General features: G+C 33.9%; 1 protein-coding gene across 1 annotated transcript in view; it reads left to right on the top strand.

Moving 5' to 3' along the window:
* Nucleotides 1-25,307, top strand: part of Camta (Calmodulin-binding transcription activator) — a 328,860-nt gene that overhangs the window by 215,336 nt on the left and 88,217 nt on the right. The window contains exons 7-22 of the mRNA XM_088269893.1: nt 752-798; nt 1,098-2,408; nt 2,620-2,899; nt 4,198-4,421; nt 4,716-4,997; nt 6,834-7,183; nt 8,330-8,620; nt 9,462-9,580; nt 10,619-10,723; nt 14,134-14,201; nt 15,497-15,651; nt 17,006-17,190; nt 19,549-19,694; nt 20,685-20,902; nt 21,850-21,924; nt 23,432-23,548. Coding sequence (XP_088126019.1) covers nt 752-798; nt 1,098-2,408; nt 2,620-2,899; nt 4,198-4,421; nt 4,716-4,997; nt 6,834-7,183; nt 8,330-8,620; nt 9,462-9,580; nt 10,619-10,723; nt 14,134-14,201; nt 15,497-15,651; nt 17,006-17,190; nt 19,549-19,694; nt 20,685-20,902; nt 21,850-21,924; nt 23,432-23,548 — 3,973 coding nt within the window. The remainder of the gene's footprint in view (nt 1-751; nt 799-1,097; nt 2,409-2,619; nt 2,900-4,197; nt 4,422-4,715; nt 4,998-6,833; nt 7,184-8,329; nt 8,621-9,461; nt 9,581-10,618; nt 10,724-14,133; nt 14,202-15,496; nt 15,652-17,005; nt 17,191-19,548; nt 19,695-20,684; nt 20,903-21,849; nt 21,925-23,431; nt 23,549-25,307) is intronic.

Below are 25,307 nucleotides of genomic sequence, written 5' to 3'. Positions count from 1 at the left end.
CTGTTGCCCTCTTCAGGGTTTGTTTTATGAATTATTAGATATTTTCTGAACTGACTGCAACTTTAAGGAGCTACAATTTACAAAGCTGAAAAGATTTACGAACAAATGACAGATTTATTTTCGGCTTATTGCTTAGCGTTCTAAATCAATAAATGTGGAAATACTGAGCGTAAACAGATCGTAACAATCCAATTACACAATATTGGAAATAAAGGACGGGGAAGGATTGTTTCTAGAATTCACGTAACTGTGATACGTGATATTATTGAGATTACTTATTATTTCATCATAGATAGAGATATCAAATATTTTTATTATATACGCTCATTATAATTGATTTTCCTCTTAATATTATGTCGTTTACCTAAGGCAGGAGTTATTTTATTATCATGCCAAAGATTTTGACCATCATTTTCATACAGACCCATACTAGAGTACAATGCTTCCCACTTGGCAACATTGCGTGATTACATAATGTTTTTTTTATTATTATTTTTCGATAAGGCAACACATCCCCACTTTCGAGTTTATAGCATGAAATAGGGCTATTACCACACGCAAATCGTGCGGTAATACCCCATGATGTGACAATACAGGGTACCAAACGTGTTGTTTTTAATAATTTATAGTGAACAATTTAAACAATCATCCTGTAAATTTTGTCTATGAAAATAAAATTGAACCAATCGATTTCGGTTGTCATTGGGACAACTTTGCCAAATGTTTTACGCGTTATTTGTTTTTTTTTCAGTCTTCAGCGAGGATGAACCAGATGTTCAGAATGAATTGGAAATATCGGTAAGTGAATGTCATACAACCTCGTTTGCGTGTATTTGTTTCTCTTAGTAGCAAAATGTGAGGTTTAAGTGGTTCATCATAAATAAACGAATAATGATCAAGAAAAACACTCAATGAATTGAATTTTTTTCCGACATTTCAATTTTTATTTTCAAAATCTTGATGAAATTTACGTAAAATTAACTCATTAGACCAATATAGAAAAATTCTCTGCTTACCTATTTCTTTACTGGTCGTTTATACCGAGTACCTTTTGAAATACAGTTGGTAATAAATAAATAATTTTTGGGTAATTTTAGACGGCGGAGACAGTGGAATCCATCGTGGGTCAGTTGATGGACAAACAACGAATGGCTCGTCAGGCTGCCTTGGTGAAGCAAGTGGAATGTGGCTGCCCCGAGGCTGGCAAACCTTGTTCACATCCCGTAAGAGCGCGACTGAGCGCGCGACCCCCTTCGCATCCCCCATTCCAGCCCGTATCTACTTCTTCGCAGAGCATCCTCCTTACCACCAACAACCATCCGCCCAGAGTCTACTCGAGAGATTCGAGACTCTCTCTCCATCACTCTCACTCCTCCATCGTCACTCACAGCTCGAATGGAAACAACCAGTCTAATCCGACAACCACGTCTCCTCCGCTGGTCTTGAGCTTGTCGCAAATCCAAGGTGGAGGTGGTCTCCTTATCCTCAACAGTTCTTCGGGAAATACCAGTACAAATTCGGTTGTGCATCAGTCTTTAGTTTCTCCTCTTTCTGTGACTTCGTTTGTATGCAATACCAGCGATAACGCGCGGAATAATCTTTCTCGATCTAAAGAAACTACGCAGTACAAGACGGGTACTCTGGTCTTGAAGCAAGAAGTTATGGAAACGAACTCTCCGTCCTCTTGTAGACACATCTCTGACTGCGGATACAGCATCAGTAGTAACACCAGGACAGTCACCAACATGAAAATGATTAACAGGGTATCTAGATCTGAAGACGTCAACGACAATGTGTCCACCGTTCTTTTTGAAACGTTGACGAACGGCAGAAGAGACAGAAATTCCGATAAAATGAATCAGAACCGGGTGAATTCTGTCAATAGTGCTCCGTCGACGCCATCCAAGTACACCGATAGTGCGGAAGAATCTATGGATAAGAAAACCAACAGTATGTACAGTGATACCCTCGTGCTATTTGGAACCGAATCCGGAGGATCTCTCATCAGCCAGAGCGACGGTTCATCCATAGTGAACGGTGCATTTTTCAACGAAACATTAGATCTTTCCCACGAGGATATTCAGAAGACGCTTTCCGCCAATATGCCACTGTGTTCATCAGACTTAGATCGGCTGGCAGCCGGTGATTCCATAATAGATTCTAGTAATGTAGTGATTAAATGTAGTGACACTGGGCAGGTCCCCGGCGGAGAGTTGTCTCCGAACGATGTGATAGTCTCCGAAATCAACCCGATGGACTTTATAGAAAACTGTGATGTAGTGGTGTCGCCGACACATGTAGTTGATGATGACGTGTTTGTTAATCTTGATGCTTTTGACATGCTGGGAGACTTTCCCGAGCTGGAGGCACTGGATCCTAATACTGTCTCCAATCATAGCTTATTACAAGTAAGTTTTTCCAATAATTTATCTGATTTCTAGTCTGAAATTCCATTCAAGGTCCGGTTTTTAAAAATCTCCAGAGAATATGTTCAATCATCGTAAAACAGTCTAAAAAAGTCATTAAGCCCTAAATACACCATCATTAATTGGATATACACATTCGGTAGTTTCATAAATTGTAAACTCTTTATACATAAATATAATGCTTCTTTTCTAGATCGAGGATAAGTCTTCCATAGTAAACTACGATAATCTATCTCATAAAAACGATTCGAGAAGCCCTCAGCCCGAAGACCGGACATCGCCCGGGACCAGTTCATCTAACGCGGCCTGCATCAGCGACTTCTCACCTGACTGGGCCTATCCCGAGGGAGGAGTGAAAGTCCTCGTCACCGGACCTTGGAACTCCGCCTCGTCATCGTACACCGTCTTGTTTGATACTTTTCCTGTGCCAACTACTCTCGTGCAGAGTGGAGTGCTGAGATGCTATTGTCCCGGTTAGTCTTTTCCTTCTCTTTCCTGCAATTTTTTTATACCATACCCTTACCCTTTTACTCCCTTCCTCACATACACACACTCCCACTCCATTTTTATTTTATTTTTTATCTCTTGTTGTTTTTTATCGTTATCATAAGATAAATGTGGAATTGTGTAATTGGCTTTATTTTTGTTAATGTAACTATTTTTTATTATACACTTTTACTAAATGTAAAGCTGTACAATTCCCGAATAAATAAAAAAAAGTCTAATGGTTTCAAAAGAATCACAAGTCATTATCAATTTCGTTCAGAAGGGAAAATATTTTTTAAATGCTCATATATGTGAATCTAATAATATTTTCATGTGACCAAAATCGTAAAAGCTTGATTTTCAATTTAGAAAAAAAAATCCCATTAAGCTCTAGTAGAGAAAGATGTTTTATTTTACCAGGTTGATTTCATTATTAGCTATTGATTTAGTTTCGCAAATGGTGTCCTGGCCTTCTGATTATTGACGTTAAAAAAAAATATACGTTGCTTGTAAAATAATATTATTAATGTAGTTACAAAAAACGTACGTTATAGGTACTCTTGTCATCAGATTCATTATATTATCGATGTGAGTACGAATAAGAACCTAATAACTATTATATATGACTTCGTTATATTGGCTGCGTAATAAAACGAGGCGTTATAAACATATCGCTCACTCCTTTCAAAAACGCCATAAATAAAAAATCGTCAATTTTCAGTTTCGTACTATATCTCAGGAAAAGCGGCACATTTAAACTTAATATTTACCCGCTACAGGGCAGAATGTGTTATTTTTCATTTTGAAGAAAAGGTGTTGTTTATTTTTTTTTAAATATACTAAACATTTTTAAAATGGATAAAAAACAGTCAGGTTTAACCTAAAAAAGATCTGTTGCTCAGTAAAAAGTTCAATAAGTGGCTTGATATTTATTTTTAATACATTTCATCATATTTTTAAACCTTAAAAACGATTCTAAAACGATTCCTATTTGACCCACACTAGATGATCCCTCCTGTTCCCAACACAGATTCAAATAAAAACATATTTAATTAGCTAGAAGAAACAAAAATCCACTAAATGATCTGTAAACCTTGTACATAATATGCAAGGTAAATAATAAATGCAATTCCCATCTAAAAAAAAAACTTAAAAACGATCTCCTGAAAAATTTAGTTTTTTGATAAATGAAGTTGTTGAAAGCAGTGAGCTATATATTCAGAGATGTGTACATGTTCTAATTAACAATTTTATGTTACTTATAAATGAAATATATTCATTTCAGCTCACGAAGCCGGTTTGGCCACTTTGCAAGTGGCCTGTGACGGTCTTGTGATTTCCAACAGCGTGATATTCGAGTACAAGTGTCCACCGGGCGAGAAAGGGGAGAGGGGAACATGTGGGGTGAGACCACCCCCCGAAGGACTCCTGAGGTTCACACTGCTGCACAGGCTACAAGACATGGACTCCAAGCTGCAGATCAAACAAGAACCTGATGGACATGATGCTGTGAGTTATTTTTTTTGTATTGACTATAGGGCACTTTTACACATCGTATGATAATATTTGTGAGGTGAGCGCACACAACTTCACTTTGCAAGGGTTCTGCCATCCAGCCATTATTTTATAAAATTTTGGTTTTCATAATTCAAGTCCGCGGAGCGTTGGTTAAGAACCACTGCCATGAATCGAAGCATCTCCAACTTTCGAAACTAGTATACCTCAAAAACTTCTTTTGGACTTTCTCTATCATAAGAGAATACCTTAGCTCGTTTTGGGTTCATGATTTGAAACTTATTTCAGGTGGAAGACAGCGCGCTGTTCACGCAGCCGAACTTCGAAGACCGCCTCGTGACGTTCTGCCGCGCCATGATCGCCCGCCAGTGGAGGAGCGACGAGCTGTCGGCGGGCGCCGGCCGCTCCGAGGCCGTGCACCGCGGCATGACGTTGCTGCACCTGGCCGCGTCGCTCGGCTACTCGCGGCTGGTGTGCGCCATGCTGCACTGGCGCGCCGAGAACTCGTCCATGTTCCTCGAGACGGAGGTCGACGCCCTGAGCCAGGACGACGACGGATTCACGCCACTGGTAATACGGCCGTTTTACATACGTGCGACATTCACCGAACGACAAAACTATGTATGATAGATCGGCTGTCCAATTTGAAAACACAGTGAGGAACATTTTTTTTGAAAAACGTTTTTTTTTTTTTTTGGACTAAGTAGAATCTACTTAGTCCAAAAATGCAAAAAAACGTTTTCCAAAAATAATGTCCCTTACTGTGTTTTAAGTTTGGACAGCTGAGATGTTCAAATGGTGCACTGAAGTCAATTAAAGCAAATAAAAACCTATCAGCGAAAGCTAAACTGGCAGTACACAACGGGGTCCTGGTTCTAACCCTTATGTATGGAAGTAAAACATGGAGTTAGCAAAAGAAGGATGAAAGTAGACTGAATGCAGTCGAAATGCGATCTATCAGAAGAATGTGCGACAAAACGATGTATGATGGATGTTCGAATAGTGAAATACGGAAGGAATGCAAAGCTGAGATAAGCATTATCGATAAAATTAAGAAAGGTGTGTGGAGATGGTTTTGATATGTGGAACGAATGAGCGAGGAAAGAACGGTAAAACAAATTAATGAGGCGAATGTAATTAGAAAAAGAAGACCGAGAAAAACTTGGCACGATCAGGTGTGCCATATACTTGAAAGCGGTTAGGTTAGGAGTCAAAATAATCAGCGGGTGTGTATGAGGAGATGCATGAATATGGAAGAGGTGAAGAATGTTTGCAAGGACAGAGTAGTATGGTGATCTATTCTCTCTGCCTACCCCTGCGGTGAAGCGGCGTGATGGTTAGTTAGTTAGATTTAGTTAGTTACTTTACCCCTGATTGACAACGACACTAGATTTTGGGAACTCCTAGATATGTATATTGTCCGCCTCCATAGTGTAATGGTCAGCACGCTCGGCTACCATTCTGGAGGTCTTGGGTTTAATTCCCAGGGGGGGTGGTCAATTAGATGTAAGTGTTTTTCACTCTTATATTTATTCAATATTACCCTGGACTGGTAACTGAAGCGGAGGGCTGGTTACCTTTCCTTCATGTGTTAACAATCAAGAAAACACTGCGTTTATATGATGCAGTACCCTATGCACCATTGGGGTGTGGATAAGGGTTAAAAGAAGAAGAATAAGATAAGGTCATATGTGTTCACTGGCAGTATGCACAGTATGCAGGATTCATATGTTTTTGTTTTTAGAATCTCAGTTTGAATACCGATTAGAAATACTATGCTAAAAACTGTAGTTTTCGTAAATCGTATTTACATATGCCATATTATGATTGTATGGTAGGGCTACAATGGAATACTACAATCATAGTATTTGTAAAATAGATGTACGAAAATGTATTGTGAATTGTAGTAGGTGTGTAATAAAGTCACCAATCAAACACTATCAATGCTAATCGTATCAAAGAGGACAGTACATGACTAAAAAACAGTTGGTGGGAAACAAAATATTTCTTCTCAAATACAATTTTTATTTCTCTTTGTGAGACTGAAGAGTGTGACCTGAGACTCTTGTGTTATGTACCATGGTGCTGGAAGATGATCAGTAGTAACTCGCTAGTACTTTGACTTAGGTTTATTATAAATAAGTATTACTAGGTAGCTCTAAGTGAGTGACCGGCTTCTAGGAGAGACAAATGTAGAATGTTCTTACCAGATCATGCGGGTGTACACCCGATTGCAGCTAAATTGTTGTCCCTAACGTGTCACCAACGTACCCACATTCCTTACACTTTCTTTACCAGATCCTCAGATTATTTAATTAAGGGGTTCATCTACAACAAGGCTTTGGATACCTTGAATTTAAGGATAAGAGTGGTAATAATAAGATAAATCAATCCAATCACTTCCAGATGTGGGCATGCACTAGAGGCCACAGTGAGACTGCCCTCGTCCTTTACCGCTGGAATCACACAGCACTGAACGTCAGGAACCGGGCGGCTCAGACAGCTCTGGACTGTGCCTCCATCCAGAACCACACAGACCTGGTCCAGGAGATCAGGAGGCTGGAGACCAAGCGGGAGATAACCGAGTGCGGCAGCGCACCGACCTACCCCGGGCACACCAACATGAGAGCTGACAGTGGAGCTTCTAACTTCTCCACGGGAGTCTCGCCGGCCACTTCCATATCTTCTCTTTCATCTGTCGCATCTTCTAGTAGGATTCACGATGGAGTTTTCCTAAGACCAGGAGCAGTTACTAGGTAAAAAACTACAAAGCCAGTTGTATACAGTACCATGTTAGCATGGGTTGATGTATGTATATTTAGTGTATATCTTTGTGGAAATTTTGTTGTGTTACAACCAAACCCAGATATAAAAAATCTGGACATAAGTGAAACTTCTTTAACTTGTTAACTGAGCAGAACGTATAAATATGTCAAACGTAAACAGTATCAGGTACGAATGTTACATATGAATATGTTCTTGAAATATATGTTACGCCCTGGAATGGGCGGGACCTATATTTTCGAACAACATAGGTAATTAATCATCCTTAAATATCTTGACATGTCTTTTCTATTTGTTTTTAATTTTGTATTTTCCTTTGTGATTTATATATTATAAAAAAAACGAAATAATATATATTTAAATTTTATTTATTTATTTTAAGCATAAAAAAATATTTGAAATTACATCCTCCAGGCATGACGTACTGACACATCCTAGTGGAAGAGTTCACGCCTGTTGTATGTTGCGTAATTAAAAACTAAACTCCCCAGTTAACAGGTTAAAAGAGATCTGACTTAAGATCTCTTTATTTTAACCCTCTGTAAAAGAAAACATGGATATAAAAGAGACCTTATAGTCCCAATCCCTTAGACTTTCTTGTATCCAGGTTCGACTGTATTGCGTATACAGCACGGCTTAATCTACATATGCAGAGTAGTTCTGCAACTGTGAGCAACTATAGCTCAACGCATGCTGAACTAATTTATTTTCTTGTCATGCCATAAAAATGTATGTTATACAAAGAAACATAGAAGTTGATATAAATGCATACTTTATGATACACTTTCTTAATAAAGTTAAACATCTAAAACTATATGATATAAAAAGACATTTCTAATAACTATTTGTACATTGATCACATTAGGCTAAAATATACTTTTTGGTTCAAATGTATCTACTCTATTTTATCACCTGCAATAATAATAAGAAAACACTAGCAAAATTTTATCATATTTAAAAGTTTATAAAAAAATTATGATGAGCTAATTAAGTTATCGTTTTATTAAATCGAATAACATTTTTGATTTTCTGTGTAATTTAAATTACTTTATATTTTATAAATACATACAACTTTTTAAATGCCACTTTTAAATAAAAATATTAATTGTGAATTTCAGGAGTGAAACCCAAAAATTCAAAGGCCTCCAAGGGAATACACCTTCGTCTGATAAAAACGAAAATGGAAAGTCTGCCAGCGAAAAGGATATCAGCATTCCCATGGACACAGCTGGCAGTCCGAGTTCCAGCAAGAGCTATAGAAATGACTCGTCCCTTTCCCAGAAACTGGTGAAGAGGTCATCTGTGGATAGTGGAATTAATATGACATCAGTTCAGTCCACAGATAGTTTAACATCGCTGAGACCAAGGAATGGAAGAAACGGGGGAAAGGAAAATCCAAAGCTTTCCAGGTATTTAAAAAAAAAATCTTTTCCTATATAGCATATAAAACTGATTGTGTAATTAAAAAATAATTAGTGATGGAATATTTAAACCATGAATCGGAATGAGGAATTTATTATTTTTTACGTTAAGAATATGATAAATTCGTACAAGATACATGAGTCAAACGAATTAAGCTAAAAGTATGTCTTTTTTTTATTATTTACCTATAATATATATATTAATCCATGATTCTAAACAAGTGAAGTGTTTGTTTATGTCACTCCATTACATTTTTATTTTGACTTGGTCAATTTTTCAGTTCGCTTTTAGAATATTGAAAAGGAGTGCTGCCTTACGAGACTTGTTATTATTACCTACATATGAGCTTTTGTCTCTTTTGTAGGAACATAGATATATCCATGCTGTGCTAGCGGATTGCAAATGGGACACATGTGACATTGAAAAGCTAAAATTAGTAATAAATTGTACATAGTTTTTATTTTAAAAAAATATATGTTTTAGCAAGTTTACATGAAAAATTAATGTTAGTTTTTTTTACGATCCATTAGAGAATATTTTAAGAATTCGATTTAAGGCAGCACTAAACTTTCTCACTCTAAATAATTGTTGGTTTCCATTTTGACTCTTTTTTGTTGCTTTTAATGTTACAAACTTTATAAAATGATGGATAAATCAATAGATCTCTATTGTTTTGTTATATAATGAAGTTACATAAACATTTTTATGTGAAAAACTTTGAATAAAAAATACAGCTAATTCTTTATCGTTTGGGATAAACATATTATACATGTGCACTAGATGAACTTTTTTTTCATTGGGTGTATTTGATTGATTTGTTTTCATCAGGTTTGATAGGAGTATGTCTTTGCCACTTTCATCGTTTAATGGTGGTGATATTCCATATCCGAGCACCATAGACAGCGGGACTAGACTGATGATATCTCGAAGGATGGATTACGCTCTATGTAAGTTAGAATACTTGACACTTAGCCCATAGTAATCCAATATTACTAAGAAAACATTTCTTCATCAAAATATGTAACATAGCTGGAGCATATATTTTTGCATCATGTGAAAAATCAAAATTGACTGCATTAAAAATTTTCATCAATTATTTCATAGATTAGGCATTATTCTTTTGAAGGACCGTGTGGTCGTTCGCTCATCAGTTGACTTTATACAAACATTGTTGGCTAAATTCCTTAATTATTATTGTATTAACGCTTTAAAATATTTTGCATTCTTTTTGCGTAGACTTTTTAAAATGGGTACCAGGATTTGGAAAATCTAACTGTGCCCATTTCTTGATTTGTATTCTTTATTTATGATTTTCATTATTGGCATGTCATTTTTATAAACACAAAATACCAGGTATTTTAAGACGAGTAGGAGATCAAAATGCAGAGTTTTATTGCAAAGTAATGTTTAAGAAATTCACCGACTCAATAAGTATATATTTTTTGTATTTTGTAATCTAGTTTCAAAATTTTCAATACAAGTTCATGATATTTGCAAATTTGTCTCGAATATAACATTGTAAATACTATGCACAAATGATCGAATCACCAATTGAACTATGATTTTCAAAATGAGAATTTAAAAAAGACTAATTTCTCTCCAAATAGTGACATTGTTTCTATGTATCATACAAAAATCTGGTGTTTTTGTAGGTGGAATAGGGCTCATTTTGTGAAAAATTAAATATGAGTCTCGCAACATATGTCACTTATTGAATTTTCTATGACACCGATCTATGCATCTATACATATTTGTTTTTATTAAAAAAGTTGCCAACAACTCTTTGACATGTAAACATTGCTGTATATGCAAAATTTAGTAAATTACAAAGCTTCAAGGCCATTTTTTATTGTTAATTACCAAGTAGGTGCTCCAGAAGGATCTTTTAATTTATATGTTTCTTTATTTTAGTTGAGAGTTTTGTTGTTTTTTTTTGGATTATTATGTGTTGCGTTGGGTTTTTCACGATTGGTGGCAATCTATAGGCGAGGTTGCCGGCGGCCCGAGGTCCGACAGTCCGTTGATCGACGTCGAGGCCATGTCCGATGACGAGACAGATCAAAACGAAAAACAGGCGGCGGGTGCAGTAGGTCAGTCAATGGGGACTCTGTGGGGAAACAAACGCAACATTCATGGACAGTGAAATAAAGCTATTATGTCATCTCTTATAACGACATTACCATATAATTAGCAACAAATGAATCTAAGATATGATGTCGAAATCTTCAAACCAGTCGAAGCCGGATGTAGCTATACTAAATTTGAGGCGCAGTTGTCCTTCAGTTCACGCAGTTTTGCATATCTGCAGATGATATTATCTTACAATATTGTTCCATTGGTAGAACAATTTTGCAGACTTGAACAAGTTCGATTTCTTTCGTTACGCTTTATTGTGTTCAAATATGTTAAAAATCCACATGTTCTGTATTTTTAGAGAGGTAACTTGTTGAATGAGAGCAGTCTCGCTATTTATGGTTAACCTTTGCTAGGAATGTAACTCTCGCGAATACTGAAGGACGATTGTATGTATTGATTTGTGTTGTGTCAACAAGTACTAAATAACAAGTACTAAGTACCGAGTGTCATGAATGTTGTGACTGTTTCGCACGTATTTTGGAATTATCTCTCTTAAGATGAAATAAATTATGAGCGGATTTGTAAGAAATTACTTCTCTCTTTGTATTTGCCAATGCAGTTTTCATTTAACTGCTGTAATATCAGGCTAAAATGATTTTACATAAATCTTAAGTGATATGGTTCTAAAAGTTAAAACATCACCTATGCATTGATATCTAAATGTTTGTATCTTTCCTTCAATGTGTAACTACTACTCATCTCTAACTTCTTCAAATTGATAGAAGAAAGAAATATGTGTTGAATGAGAACTTCCTTTCCTGTTTTATTTCTTAATTTATGTTGTAAGATTATTCCTTTTGCCCTAACTTAATCCCATCCCTTCAAATGCATTTAATGTCAGTCTAGAGTGAAAACTTTATCATAATATTTATAATTTCAATTCAAATCACTATTTCACTGGTGATGAATTTAAACATTTATTTTAACCTCTTTTAATTTGGCAGGTTATGAATTGTATAAATTTAATCAAAAATCTTTTTTAACTCTGCCACATATTTTTCTTAATTGCATGTATGAAAGTTCAAAAACTTTTTTTTTCCTTAAAATAACAATATATCTTTTTAAATAAGAATAATGGACTGATTTTTTGAAAATCTCTGTATTTAAGTTGTCAATATGAAGACAGGTGCCTCTTATAACTAAATATAAATTTCTCTTCCCTACTTTATAAAAAAATATATATTAAACACAATGACAAACCCAAAAAAATATGTGTTCTATAATAACAATACACATATTTTTTTGTGTTGACCAATGTGAACTTTGAAAACAATGTTTGTTTAAGGCATAAAAAAATGAAATAAAAACTGAATACAAAACATGAATGAATAAGTATTCATATAAACATAAACATACATTGATAAATTTTACTGAAAATTTTGTTAAATTAAATTTTGTCTTATATTTTATATGATGTATAGATCTACTATTCTTATCCAGCAATGCTTGTGATTTGGATAGCTGGATTATGTTATATGTGTAGTATATAAAAATTATTATCGTACTTTAAAAATTATTAACTGTTTTTAATAAGATAATCTAATTGTTATTTTTTTTTACTAATTTTTACCCTCTTCTCATTCAATGCATATTTCTTCCAACATATATTCAGTCTTCCTAGTGTTTTTTTGTGTCCCTTTATATATTATGGTCGGTGTTAGCTTCTAATAGGTGATGGATCGATGTTGCTTTAGTCGTTTTTTGGTTCTGTTAATTTATTCCATTTTATTTTTGTTTTGGATTTGTTTTTTAAATGTTATCTCTGTATCTAAATATCCACGGTAATATTGGTAAAATACTTGCAGCCATTCTCTGCCACGAGTTCAGGGATTTCAATAGTAGTGTGAACTAATTATTATTTTTTTCTCCTGTTAAAGTAATTAGTCTTCATGTTATGAGGCGATGAAATATGATTAGTTTTTACTTACAAGAGAAAGGCAACAATTATTTCAGCATGGAATCAATGGCTTAACCGTAGAGGCTTTGTAGCGGCTTTGATTATGAATTGCACTTTATTCATAAATGATTTATGCTTTCGCTTCAAACTTATAAAACAAGGTAAGTTACATGTGGGCAATGTGTATTTATCTGTGAATTGAATGCTTGCTTAATCTCAATGTTTAACAGTGTAATAATAGCCTTGTCCAATTTTTTTCAGGTTACTGATCAAAAAGTGTTTAAAACACGATTTGACGCTATGATATTCATTGTAGTATGTTATTTTATGGGTGCTTATGACAATATTTTGTACTTAGAATGATTATTTCAGCATTTTTGTAAATATTATCATTATAATAAAATCATGAGTCACCTTCACATACTTACATCTTTGCAAATCTGTGTACATCTTCGGTGATATTGCAATATGAGAAAAGTCAATTTTATAGGAGCTCCAAAATATGTATGTATTTATATTCCTTAATTAAACCAAGATAGGGTTATTACTCTTTTGTGTCAATATGTTGTGACAAAACTTTATTAATTTAAAGGAGAGTACAAACAAACTCAGTCGTTCGAACAAAACTAATCCTAATAGACTATGGATAAGAATGTTATATTCATGCTTATAAGTAAAGGGCACATAATTTTCTAAATTGATAACAAAAATAGGACTTGTAATGATATTCGTGAACTAAGTTTAGTTGCTTGAAGAATTTGTACTAGGATTAATCTGTGATACTGACTTCATAATGGAAATTGTAATAAAAGCATTTTTATTTTTCCTAAACCGATAAAATAAAATGTATTAAAAACCACACTTTACTTATTTAGTTTAATTTACAATAACTGACATATCTAATAATCAGATAGAAACAAGAAATAAATACATAAATTTTTTGTTGCATTCCTGTGAATTTGCCTGTTCTTCAGATAGTTAGTTAATCACCGACAATATGCTTTAAAGAGCGTAAAGAAAAGCGTTTGACTTTTCATTACTTTATCAAGAGTGTTTTTAAATAAAGGAAACATTTCAACAACTGTACATACATATCTACTTCAATGAGCATTATAAATATGAGTTAATTTTTTATTTATTTTTCCGTGATAACGCATTGGTGCCTATATCCATTTTATTAATATCAAACAACCGATAAACCTAAATATAATTCACACACTTCACAAAACCTCATATTTTGAATGGTTTTATGTATTCCTTCCCCTTGTTGATTAGATTTTTCCCAAACTCACCACCTAATCTGTCTCAAGTTTGATTATCTAATTTGTAAATTATATCTTATTGTGTAACTTTGATTGGTGTTGCTATCGATGTTTGGTGTTTAGATGCAAGTTTAGTTGTCGGTGGTTGTTGTGGTTTTTTTCTTCAGCTAAACAAATTTCTTTAAATCTGTTTATAATTTTTCAGGGGAGCAAGATGTGAGAGTGTTTACACTTGCTGAGCAAATTATAGCGGCAATGCCGGATCGGATAAAGGTATGTTGTTTAGGAAAATTAACACTTTGTGGTCCGCTCATGTATAAGTACCGTGGAACGGGGCGGCTACTTGAACTTTGATGTGTTATTGAGCCCTGTACGAAAAAATGATTTCAATCTGTATTTGGTCTACAATAATGGACGTATCAACGTGATTCATTATTTTCCTGACAGGTGACACTTATTGTCACGAGACTTCGATCAATACCACGATCTAAAATTTCTTTTTGTACTGGGCTCAAGTAACACATCAAAGTACAAGTAGCCCCGTTCTACAGTATGTGTTTTTGACACCAGCATCAGATGGCCGTTCACATATCAATGTGGTCATCTAATCTCCGTTTTTTTAAGCTATGATGGATTTGTTCGGAATTATTAGTAGCTGTTTCTTCAATTGTACTCAGGCAAAAAACTTTGCACATTGTTTGAGTGAAAGTGTATTGTGTATGGGAAATATTTAAGTTTTTTTTTAACCTGTGATATTTTTTATTACCATTACACAATATGGCCTACTCCAAGGGCTGGTAAATTCAAAGGGCACCAGCACACAAAGTGTTAATTTAAGAGTGTTAAAGATTTCTACTCGTATGCTATAATATGTATATAGTTAAAAAGAAATCCTTTGTTGTTTGCTGAATATCGATGACTAAGCTGAAAGTGGTCCCGTGGTAGCATTGTAGACTTCTGATCCTGTTGTCCGTCGCTCAGTCCCCTGCTGGTCTACTCTAATTTGACGTCTATTTTCAAAACCAGTTGGCAAACTTAGTTGTAAATAGCTTGTGAAATAAACATTTGTATATTTGTTAAGAATACAAACGAAAATGGTGAGTAAGGATTCTTACCCAAGCCCCGCTGACCGCCAAATATATTTTTTGTTGTTAATTTGATAGTTTTAAGTGTTGAAAATGAAGCTGTTTCATTCGAAACTGAACTTCATTTAAATCAAGTTATAATTAAAAGAAAATAATTTTATTACAAGTTATTTTGTAATTTATTGTGTAAGGTATAATTGGTGATATCAGAACACGTGAATATCTCAAGAATCTCAAAATTTCCTGCAGTGCAAGACATCAATGTTTTCTTTATACTTATAATAATGTCAGCGATATTTCTTGTTTTGCAGTATCATTGCTGATAAATAGTTCATAATGAAGTCAAATATTTTATTTTAAACATACATTTACGCTTCCACGATATTATGTCATGACATAAAATGGGTTTTAAGCCATTGAATGTACTACAAAAGGAAATTACATCTTTGTTTTTGATAATATCATTATCTGCAACATTTTCAGAATGAGAGCGAAGACATGATTGTGGACGGCAGTCCAGGAGTTTCCGACTCGGGAGCTCCGAGTGACTGCCTCATGGAGCCACTCTTGGACCTTCCTCCTCCAGTCAACTTTGAGCCAGCAGAATTTAACTTCGAGTTTTCAGATCACAATTATAGGTATGGGATCCATTGTGGTAGCGTTTATTCTAAATGCTGTAGTTTTATTACGATGTATTATAGACAGTGGAAGATTTACTTATTTTTATTATTTTAGAAGTAAATATACAGTTTTGTTGTATTATTTTTTACATCCATATTGATCTTAAATTTAAAAGAACAAACTGTAACCAATGAAAGTCAAACTTCCATATTATGAAATTGGTAAATCACAGAAAAAAATGGTGTTGAAAATAGTGATACATAAGGTTTATAATTTTAGTATTCTTTTGACACTTTTAGCACCAGACATTCAGTCTACTTTCATCCTTCTATTGCCAACTCTACATTCACTTCCATATTTTAGGGTTGGTACCTCAACTCTGTACAGAATTACAGAGTGTGTATGTATAAAAAACATAAATTACAAAAGATAATAATGAGGGCAAAGAAAAAGGGAGTTTAAGGAAGGAGGTAGAGGGAAAAACCAAGGGAGGAGGATTGATGGACAGTTAGGATTCTAAAGATAAATAGTAATGTCTCAGACGTTTCTTAAAAGTTATTAAAGAAGGTGCATTCTTTACAAGAGGAGGTAATTCATTCCATAGTCTGGCCGCTTGTACAGAGAAGGAATTACTGAATAATGATGTGTTATGGCGAGGAATGGAATGTGTTCTTTCTTGGTAAGAACGAAGTGATAGACCATGATCTGAGAGGTATATAAAATATTCAGCCAGATATTTAGGTGCATTTTTTACCACATGAGTTATATTTATTTTAACAACTAGTTTCGGAAGCTACAGATGCTTCCATCTTCGGGTCTGAATATAAACTAAATATAACTCAAGTGGTAAAAAAAAAGTGTTTTCATCAACAATTTTTAAAATATTGCTAAAGTTTTCGATTAAAAAAGAATATTACTTTTTGAGGAAACCTCACTAATTATTATTTTATTTTATTTATGAAAGTGCAGGTCTATATATATTAATATTAACAACATTCCACAGTCTTACAAGCTTTGAGACCTGTTAAATACTTAAAAGAAATATTAGTTATTGCCAAAAATATATATACAGGGCATTTTTTTAAACAACAAAAATCCCGGAACTCACTTATTTCACTGTACTAAAAAAAATATGTTAAAATATCATTTGAATATTCATTAAAATACCATATTTTATCATTTTGACAAATTGTATAAAGATTGTTATTACGTAAGCGCAAACATTGTTTTGTCTAGTTGATTTTAAAAATTTAAAAAACATAATTATCCGTAAAAAAGGGTGCCGGAACGCCTTGCCAACACGTTACATGAAAAAAAACCCCTAAATATATGTAAATGAAATTTTTTATATGACTTATACATTTTTTTCAGGTACTATGATGTCGGGACCCCCTGCTCCAGCCTGTCCCCTGCCTCTTCATCCTGCCTCCCTTCTCCGCGCTCCCTCCCCCTGGCGGACTCCCCCTCACCGCCCCCCACCACAGAGGACTTCTGCGAGTTTCTGCAGGCCTCCGCCAACCTGTGCGAGAGAGATTTCAACAACCTCACGCTGTCTGGTGAGGCTATGTTATGTGCATTTTTAAAATGTCTTTAAAATATATTGTCTATTTGAAAAAAAACCAACGCAGACATTCAAATTTTTCAATGAAATGTAAAACTACATTTTTTTAAATGTGTGTCCAAATGTCAGATTATACTTATCTGCAATGCAATAAAGGTATAATCAAATGCAATAAATAATCTTGTTTAAATTTTTTTAGTTTTCAGTACCTATTATTGAGTTTTAATTTAATTTTTTTTAAGTATATCCGCAAAGCCTCTACTAGAGGCTTGTCTGCAGGTAAGATAGTAAGGATAGGGAAGGTAAATGTGAATAATACATCACAAATACGCAGACCAATTGTAAATAAATTTTTCTTGAATTTATTTTGCACTTGGCGGGAATCAAACCCACGAGGCCAGTTTCGCAATCAAGCATCTACCCAACTATGCCACAGCGCCTTTTCACACTTCTAGAGTATTCTAGCCAGTATCAAGTTATTCGTTATGATCTTAACCCTTTGTCTGATGAGTATTATGAAGATTTTATTTCAAAACATACTAAATAAAACCGATATTTGAAGAAAATGTCCACTACAGTCCATACACATATAGCTACTCTGCGAGAATACATTCTACTAGCTCATAAAATATTATGGGAAAACCAGTTTGAGACATTTTTTGCCAGGATACTAAGTATGGCCGAATCCCCAAAGGTCTATTTTTTGTTGTTTATATGTGGTATAGCCAAACTGGGAAAATGGTTAATTGAAGACATATTTATTTTATTTATTTATTTATTTATTTTCATAATACATAGATACATTCGATATACATATTCATTTCATATACACATTTATTATACGTATTACGGCTCTTTAGGCATGGCCTGTGTTATATGAAAAGTAATAATTTTTTTTTGCCTCTTATGAATAAATAATGAGAAATAAATCAAATAAATTCATAAATAAAATTAGATCACTCCATGTGAGTTAAATAATTGTTTCTTTATTATTATTTTATATCCATTTACAAAGATGAATCCTCGTTTAAACAAAATAATTACACAGTGACAATCCAAAATAATTTTCTTTGTTTGGCATGTGTAATTGGTTCTGTGTGATTGAATATAAATGGACTATCCAGTAATTAATGGCTGTCAGCAGACACTCAATTCCACTGTACAGTTTAACAAATTTGTTGAATCCGTAATAGGGTGTTTGCACAGGAATGTTTGAAATGTATTCTACTATAATCTGTAATTAAATGTATCCGATGTAGTCATCACTTTGTATTTCACTCTGTAAGCTAAACCGGTTAAAAATAATAAAAGCGTTTGATTGTTCTACTTAAATCACTAATGGTTAAATAACAGACTAATATCCATATTCATTTGTTGCATTGTGTGTATAGAATGGCAATACAGGCCACATTTAAATTTTATTTGGTATTTATAGTAATTGAAAATGAGCTACTACAAGGTGACTGTAGGGTAGAGCTGAAGTTAGGTATTTAAAAGAGTTATTCTTTATTTCCATATTTCAACATTTACATAGTTTTTAGAGGTAGCTTCTTTGTCTAAAGTAGCTATGTCAAACTACGTATACTATTCGGGGAATTTTGGTAACTCCATTCCTGGAGCATCCAGAATGTCAAACGAGTTTACAGATCAAACAGTATTAGTTTCCAAGCTACAGTAAGAAGTGGTTGCGTTGAAATGACATATAGAGTGAAACATAGAAAGGCGGTTGCCATGATAAAATACTGAAATACCCATTTGGGGTTGGCATAATTGATCAGTGATAACATGCAGTTAGTATTTGGATAAAGGTGCTTAGGTAAAATTAAACAGGATATTTCAGAAACTTTATGGAGGAAAATAGGAATTCAATAGATGTAAAATTTTGAGTCTGTCCAAACTTTTGTTCATTAATGCTGGATTTGCTACATTTGGGAGTTATTTATATCAATATTTTTATTGTTATCCCAACAAAGATGAAGAAGTCTATTGTGATTAAAATGTGAAGTCTGGGTATAAACAGGGCAAACAGTCTGTAATTGACTGTTATATATGACTGTCGTCAGCCCTGTAAATGCCCAGACTTCCATATTCTTCTTCATCTTTGATGAGATGTCAAAAAAAAAAAATGTAATTGACTATTTTATTCTCCATGATTAACAACTACACTACTCAAATTTTGGAAGTTGTACATTAGCTGCTGTAGGAATTGAAAGATTAACAAAACCCTTCTGTCAATGTGAAGTAATATGTACAAACAATTACATTTATATTTCTAGTCGAGGACAGTGGGTGTTACTGCTTTAGTTAGGACACATCTCACGATGAAGATTTAACTCTTTCTTTCTATCCATAGATCGAGAGCAAAGAGAGCTGTATGAAGCTGCCAAAATAATCCAGAAAGCGTACCGCTCCTACAAGGGAAGACAAAAACTGGAGGAACAAGATAAAGAAAGGGCCGCAGCTATTTGTATACAGAACTATTACAGGAGATACAAACAGGTGACGTAACACTTTGATATTTATTGCATGACGGGAAATAATTGTTATTTGCAATTGTAATACATGACGCTTTGTGTGCCAGTGACCTTTATATTTAGCATCACTAGGGGCTAAAGTAACAATAAATGTCACAGGTTAAAAAACACTGTAATATTTCTCATAACATTTAGACTTTCAACAAAGCAATATGTAAAGCTTCTAGACTGAGCACAATACAAGAAATAGCTGCCAATAATTCCATATAATTCCACCATGGAACGACAAACCGGAGACTACACGAACAATTATTAATTCATAAGTAATACAGAAATTACCGGTGCAATAATAATTTTAAAAAGGAGAAGTATTTGTGTTTTTATTATTTACAAAAATAATTCAATTGCTTAATATTTCTGTGAGCCTAAGTGGTTCAATATTAGAAATAGGTATCAAATATTGTGGTGCAACCGGTAGAATGGGTATTGGGTTCGAACCGAGAAACTCTGACTCAAGAGTCCGCGACACTAACCACTGGACCACAACCCAACACTATGCAAAAGTATATAAACTTATGTTTGTATCTTATCCAATATCCCAAAATCAACCAGTTTTTTAATTTTTTTTTTAGAATGTAATCTCTTGAAGACGTAAAGCACAGATAATTTATCAAAATATTATTATCACCATTGCTTTATTCTCTAACACATTTGAATATTGAATACTTTTCTAACTAACTAACTAACTATCACGCCGCTTCAATGCAGGGGTAGGCAGAGAGAATAGAACGCCACACCACTTTGCAAACATTCTTCGCCTCTTCCACGTGCATGCATCTCCTCATACATACCCGTCGATTATTTCAACTCCTAACCTGACCGCTTCCAAATATTTGGCATACCTGATTGTGCCAAGTTTTCTCGGTCTTCCTCTGCTCCTTTTTCTAACTACATTTGCCTCATAAATACTTACATAAATAAAATATTTTTGTGATAAATTATTTTTATTTTGCAGTATGCGTACTTCAAGCAGATGACGCACGCGGCCATGGTGATCCAGCACGGCTACCGCTCGTACTGCGCGCACAAGCGCTTCAAGAAGGCCGCATCCCAGAAAGGGGCTGCGGCTGCCGCCGTGACGCCCGCTGTCACCGCTCCGCCGCCCCCCCAACCCCCCACCACCGTGCAGTCCCTGGGGCAGGGCAAGGGCAAGGGAAGCCCTTCCAGTCTCAAGCAAGTTGCATCCCTGGCCTTAAACTATAACAATTAAAAAATAGAATTTTGAGAAAAAGTTTCAATTGTCTTTTATTTATTGTCTCGGCATTCACTTTGTGGTGACACGATGAAATTGTAAAAGAAAAACTGTTTTTTACCACTTTAGTTTATTTTATTGTAACGACTTGTTTTGGAACACACAGAAACCAGTTGTTAAAGAAGATGCATATTGCTCACTCCTTTCATGAACGTCATAAATCAAAAAACTTGATTTATCAGGATAACGTTTTTAATGTTTAATAATAAAATACAATGTATTACAAATAAATATCAAGCCACTTATTGAACTTTTTACCATGCAACAGATCTTTTAACGTAAAACCTAAAGGTTTTTTCTCCATTTGAAAAATATTTAGCATATTTAAAAAAATAATTAAACAAAACCTTTTCTTCGAAATGCAAAAACAACACTTTCTGCCCGTTAGCGGGTAAATATTAAGTTAAAAATATGCCGCTTTTGCTGGGATATAGTACATTTTCTGGGCATTCCAAAAACATGCACAACTGAAAATTGTCAATTTATGATTTATGACGTTCTTGAAAGGAGTGAGCGATATATAGAAACTTCTTGTGTTTACATTAAAATACAGTCTTATTTTTAAATTTAAATCATAATTTTATTCCAAACCGAAAGAAGTGATTAATGTGGAGAGTTTATGTTTAACTAGTGACAAAATATACATTATTGTGTTACATTTATTGATTACAAAATACAATACATATGTAATCCAAATAACAAGTAAAAAATAATTTACCTACAGTAAAAAATTAAACTTATTCAAACATAAAATTAAAGTCAGTATGTTAAATTCTTTTTATTTTTGTTTGATTATTTAATTTTTGTAGTTAGGGTATAATATTACGATGAGTGCAGAATCTTACGAGAGTTTACTTTTTTTCAATAGGAGGACTTATTCACAAAGAAGGCAACATCAAGCAGCTAGAAAAATTCAACAATTTATGCGGCAGTCCAAAAACAAGTAAGAGTTTTAACTTATTTCAATGGCGAGTGAGAAATCCAAATAAAACTGCTGATAATTGTTCACAAGAGTTCATGATATATGTACATTTGATACTAAAAGTAATAATGGTTTTTTCAAATTTATTTGCTATTCCATATTATTGGTTTTCATTACTGAGAAAACTGGATAAATATGTGATGCGATGATCGATCATATATAGATATGTAAGAAACAAAGTTTGTATGTATCCTTAAGGTGGTATGAAGATTGATGATTGATTATATCAATTATCAAAACAATGGTACTAATTTAACAATCTTCTTGTTTTGCTCGCTAAGTGTATGGGAAGATGGCTTCGGAATCAATGTAAGTATATATATATTTTTTTTACAATTTACAATACATTTTAGAATTTTCGTATTGAGTTTTAACCTCACCCGGTTTCTCAGTATGTGTCACTTTTTGTCCTCACACAATTAAATTTACCAATATGAGTATCTGTGATACCGTTTTAACATCCAGTACTTTTTGTATTAAAAAAGGGTCCTGCTAGAACTATAGCAAAAGTATCTTCTATATCTCCTCCCAAGCTCAAATGAGCATATTTTAGTTTGAACATAATTCTGTACTATCACAATATCTGTGAAGATGTATGTCCCAAGGAATGACAATCTTCTCATTCCTTGGGACGGTAACATGAGTAAGACAGACTACATTCATAAAGGCAAATCATGCGTTAGAAGAGTGAAGATAATACATCTCATTGGTAAAAGTGCCTTGGTGACAATTCAAAGATGTGTAACTTAATCTGTGATACGTAAATAGCAGTGTGTTATGGAATTTCATAAAAGTAATGTACATTGTAAGCGCAGCTAATATGGACGGTACAAACACCTACACATATCAATGTGACAAGTTAAGGTGGCTATCTCGGGCAATTCAAAAGTTTTTTTTAAACCAGTAGAAATTGAAATAACAAAATAATTGTTTATTTAGCTGTAAGCCAACACTATGAAACAGAAGATTAAGTGTGTTTGATAGATTTTATTGATGAAACTGATACAATTATGAAGAAACACTCAGTAAGTTTTCGAAGAATTTTCTAAGGCAATCCAAAATAACTAATTGGATCCAATTTGACATGTTTGTAGTGAGAACATTATACAGTGAATTTTGAAGCAGACCTTTTTTATATGCTGCCACTTTTGGAGCAAAATACACTGCTGACAATATCTGTCATTGGCCACTTCTGGTTAGAACTATGTATGTTCTTTAAAGTAAAAATTAAATAGTTGCAATAGTTATTATCTTCATAATAAAACTAACATACACGTATATATACTACATTTAAACATTTTAAAGACAGGGTTGTTTCGACTGTTAGTGACGACAACCTGCACCAATGAATTTTCTCCCAAAAATTCAACTGTTAAGTGGTTAATTTAAAATTGTAGAATACCATTTGTCATACCATATTGAACCAGTGTGCTGATATTTGAGTAACGTGAGAGGATGGCTTGTGCAGATTGCAGAGCGAGCGAGCCGCAAGAGAGAGGCAGGCGGTCCAGCAGCAAGCTGCCCCCCCAAGGTCGCAGTCTCTCGCACCCAGTACCCTATGCATTCCACCACCCAGTCATCGCAGGTAACATACTTTTCTCTTTCTCACGCTTACACATTACTGTCTCATTTACGGCATTGCAAGTCTTGTAGTCCTAAACAATCATGAAGAGTTTTACAACTTTTGATAATGAAAATAATTACTGATTTTTGTCTTAATTATTATACGATACTAGATTTAGCTATCGGAGAGTATGGACAAACCTTATATTATTTAGTGATTGGGCATCATTTGATTTTTCGCTCATTAGTTTTTGTGATCACCTGTCGATGAAAACATCTGTAGATTTCAAAACTAGTCATGTAAAACAAATCTCAACTACTGGTCTAATACAAATGTTTAATTTTCAATAATGGACAAACATTTTTGTAGAATGATTAGTCTCAATGGTATTATTTATAGATAACGATATTGAATTCATGTTTATAATTAAAAAATAATTGAGTAATGACAAAGAATACTACTTGTAATTATTTGTGTGAGACTCTTAGCAGTTTCTTGTTAAATTTTTGTACAGTTATCAGCAATAATGATTTCAAATGAAAAATTTAATAATGTACCTATTTTTTGGCAAAACCAATGATTTGAAAACCCGCTGTTAGTTTCATCACTTTGATCATAAGAAGTGATTGTGATTTCATTTTCATCAACAAAAAAATAATATAAGGTACCGCAGAACAGGGCTACTTGAACTTATGTTATTTGAGCCCAGTGCAAAAAAAAATTAAATCTGTATTTGGTCTACAATAATGAACGTATAGTGACAATAAGTGAATTCATTGTTCACCTGTCAGGGAAACAATGAATCATGTCGTAGTATCATTGTAGACCAAATACAGATCTAAATATTTTTTTTGTACTGGGCTCAAGTAACACATCAAAGTTCAAGTAGCCCCGTTCTACGGTAAATACAGTTTAGTTTGCAAAAACTGACTCGTTTACGGATTAATAATATAGCTTCAAGAAACTTGATAAGCAAGATTCATTTGTCAGAAGTACTACTCTATTTTGTAATTTACGTTATTTTATAATATTATTGTAGTATTTTAGTAAAGCCTACTTGATAACCATCCAAGTGGTTTAACCACTTACATTATTCAACTTAACTACATAGACTAACTTAACTGAAAAATTATCGATTCCCACAGTCCAAGTAAAGTTACATCTTCTAATATCAATCATTTGAACTTACCCCTTCTGAAATGAAATTTGCAAAGAATTTTAAAACTTTCTCTAGCTCGAAAACTCTTTTTTTCTTCATTTTCTTCTGAGGACAAAGCAATCATTTAAATGCTCATCATTTAAATATTGTGTTTCATTTATCAATGGAAGTGAAAATAAACACATAAGTACCATATTATTTTTTGACATCTCATCAAAGATGAAGAAGAATATAGAAGTCTGGGCATTAACGGGGCTGACGACCGTCATAGGCTGGTTTAAGTGATCACTTTACACACGTGTAACATTCACCAATTCTACCCATTATTGACAACCACACTGCTCAAATTCTTGGAAGTTCTTTATATATGAACCAATTTAGAAACCTTGTTCTTGAATCACTAGAACTTCACTAGAGACATCTATTGGTGAGATGTAAAGAAGCTTTTCATTAAGCAGAAACTCTTTTATTAGTATGTGAGGTCCGAAACCTGGATTATAATCACACACATGAGAAACGCCAGAAAATATCATTTTCATTTTTATTATTTAAGCTTATAATTTGACCAGATAATTTATTTACAACATTTTGAGTGTGTCCAAATACTTGTTCACAAAATCT

This window comes from Brachycentrus maculatus, unplaced genomic scaffold, assembly GCF_059751285.1.
Source record: "Brachycentrus maculatus isolate JH-2025_06_01 unplaced genomic scaffold, ASM5975128v1 h1tg000367l, whole genome shotgun sequence".
Taxonomy (NCBI): domain Eukaryota; kingdom Metazoa; phylum Arthropoda; class Insecta; order Trichoptera; family Brachycentridae; genus Brachycentrus; species Brachycentrus maculatus.
Note: the sequence above shows the minus strand (reverse complement) of the source record. Positions and strands in the feature narration are given on the sequence as shown.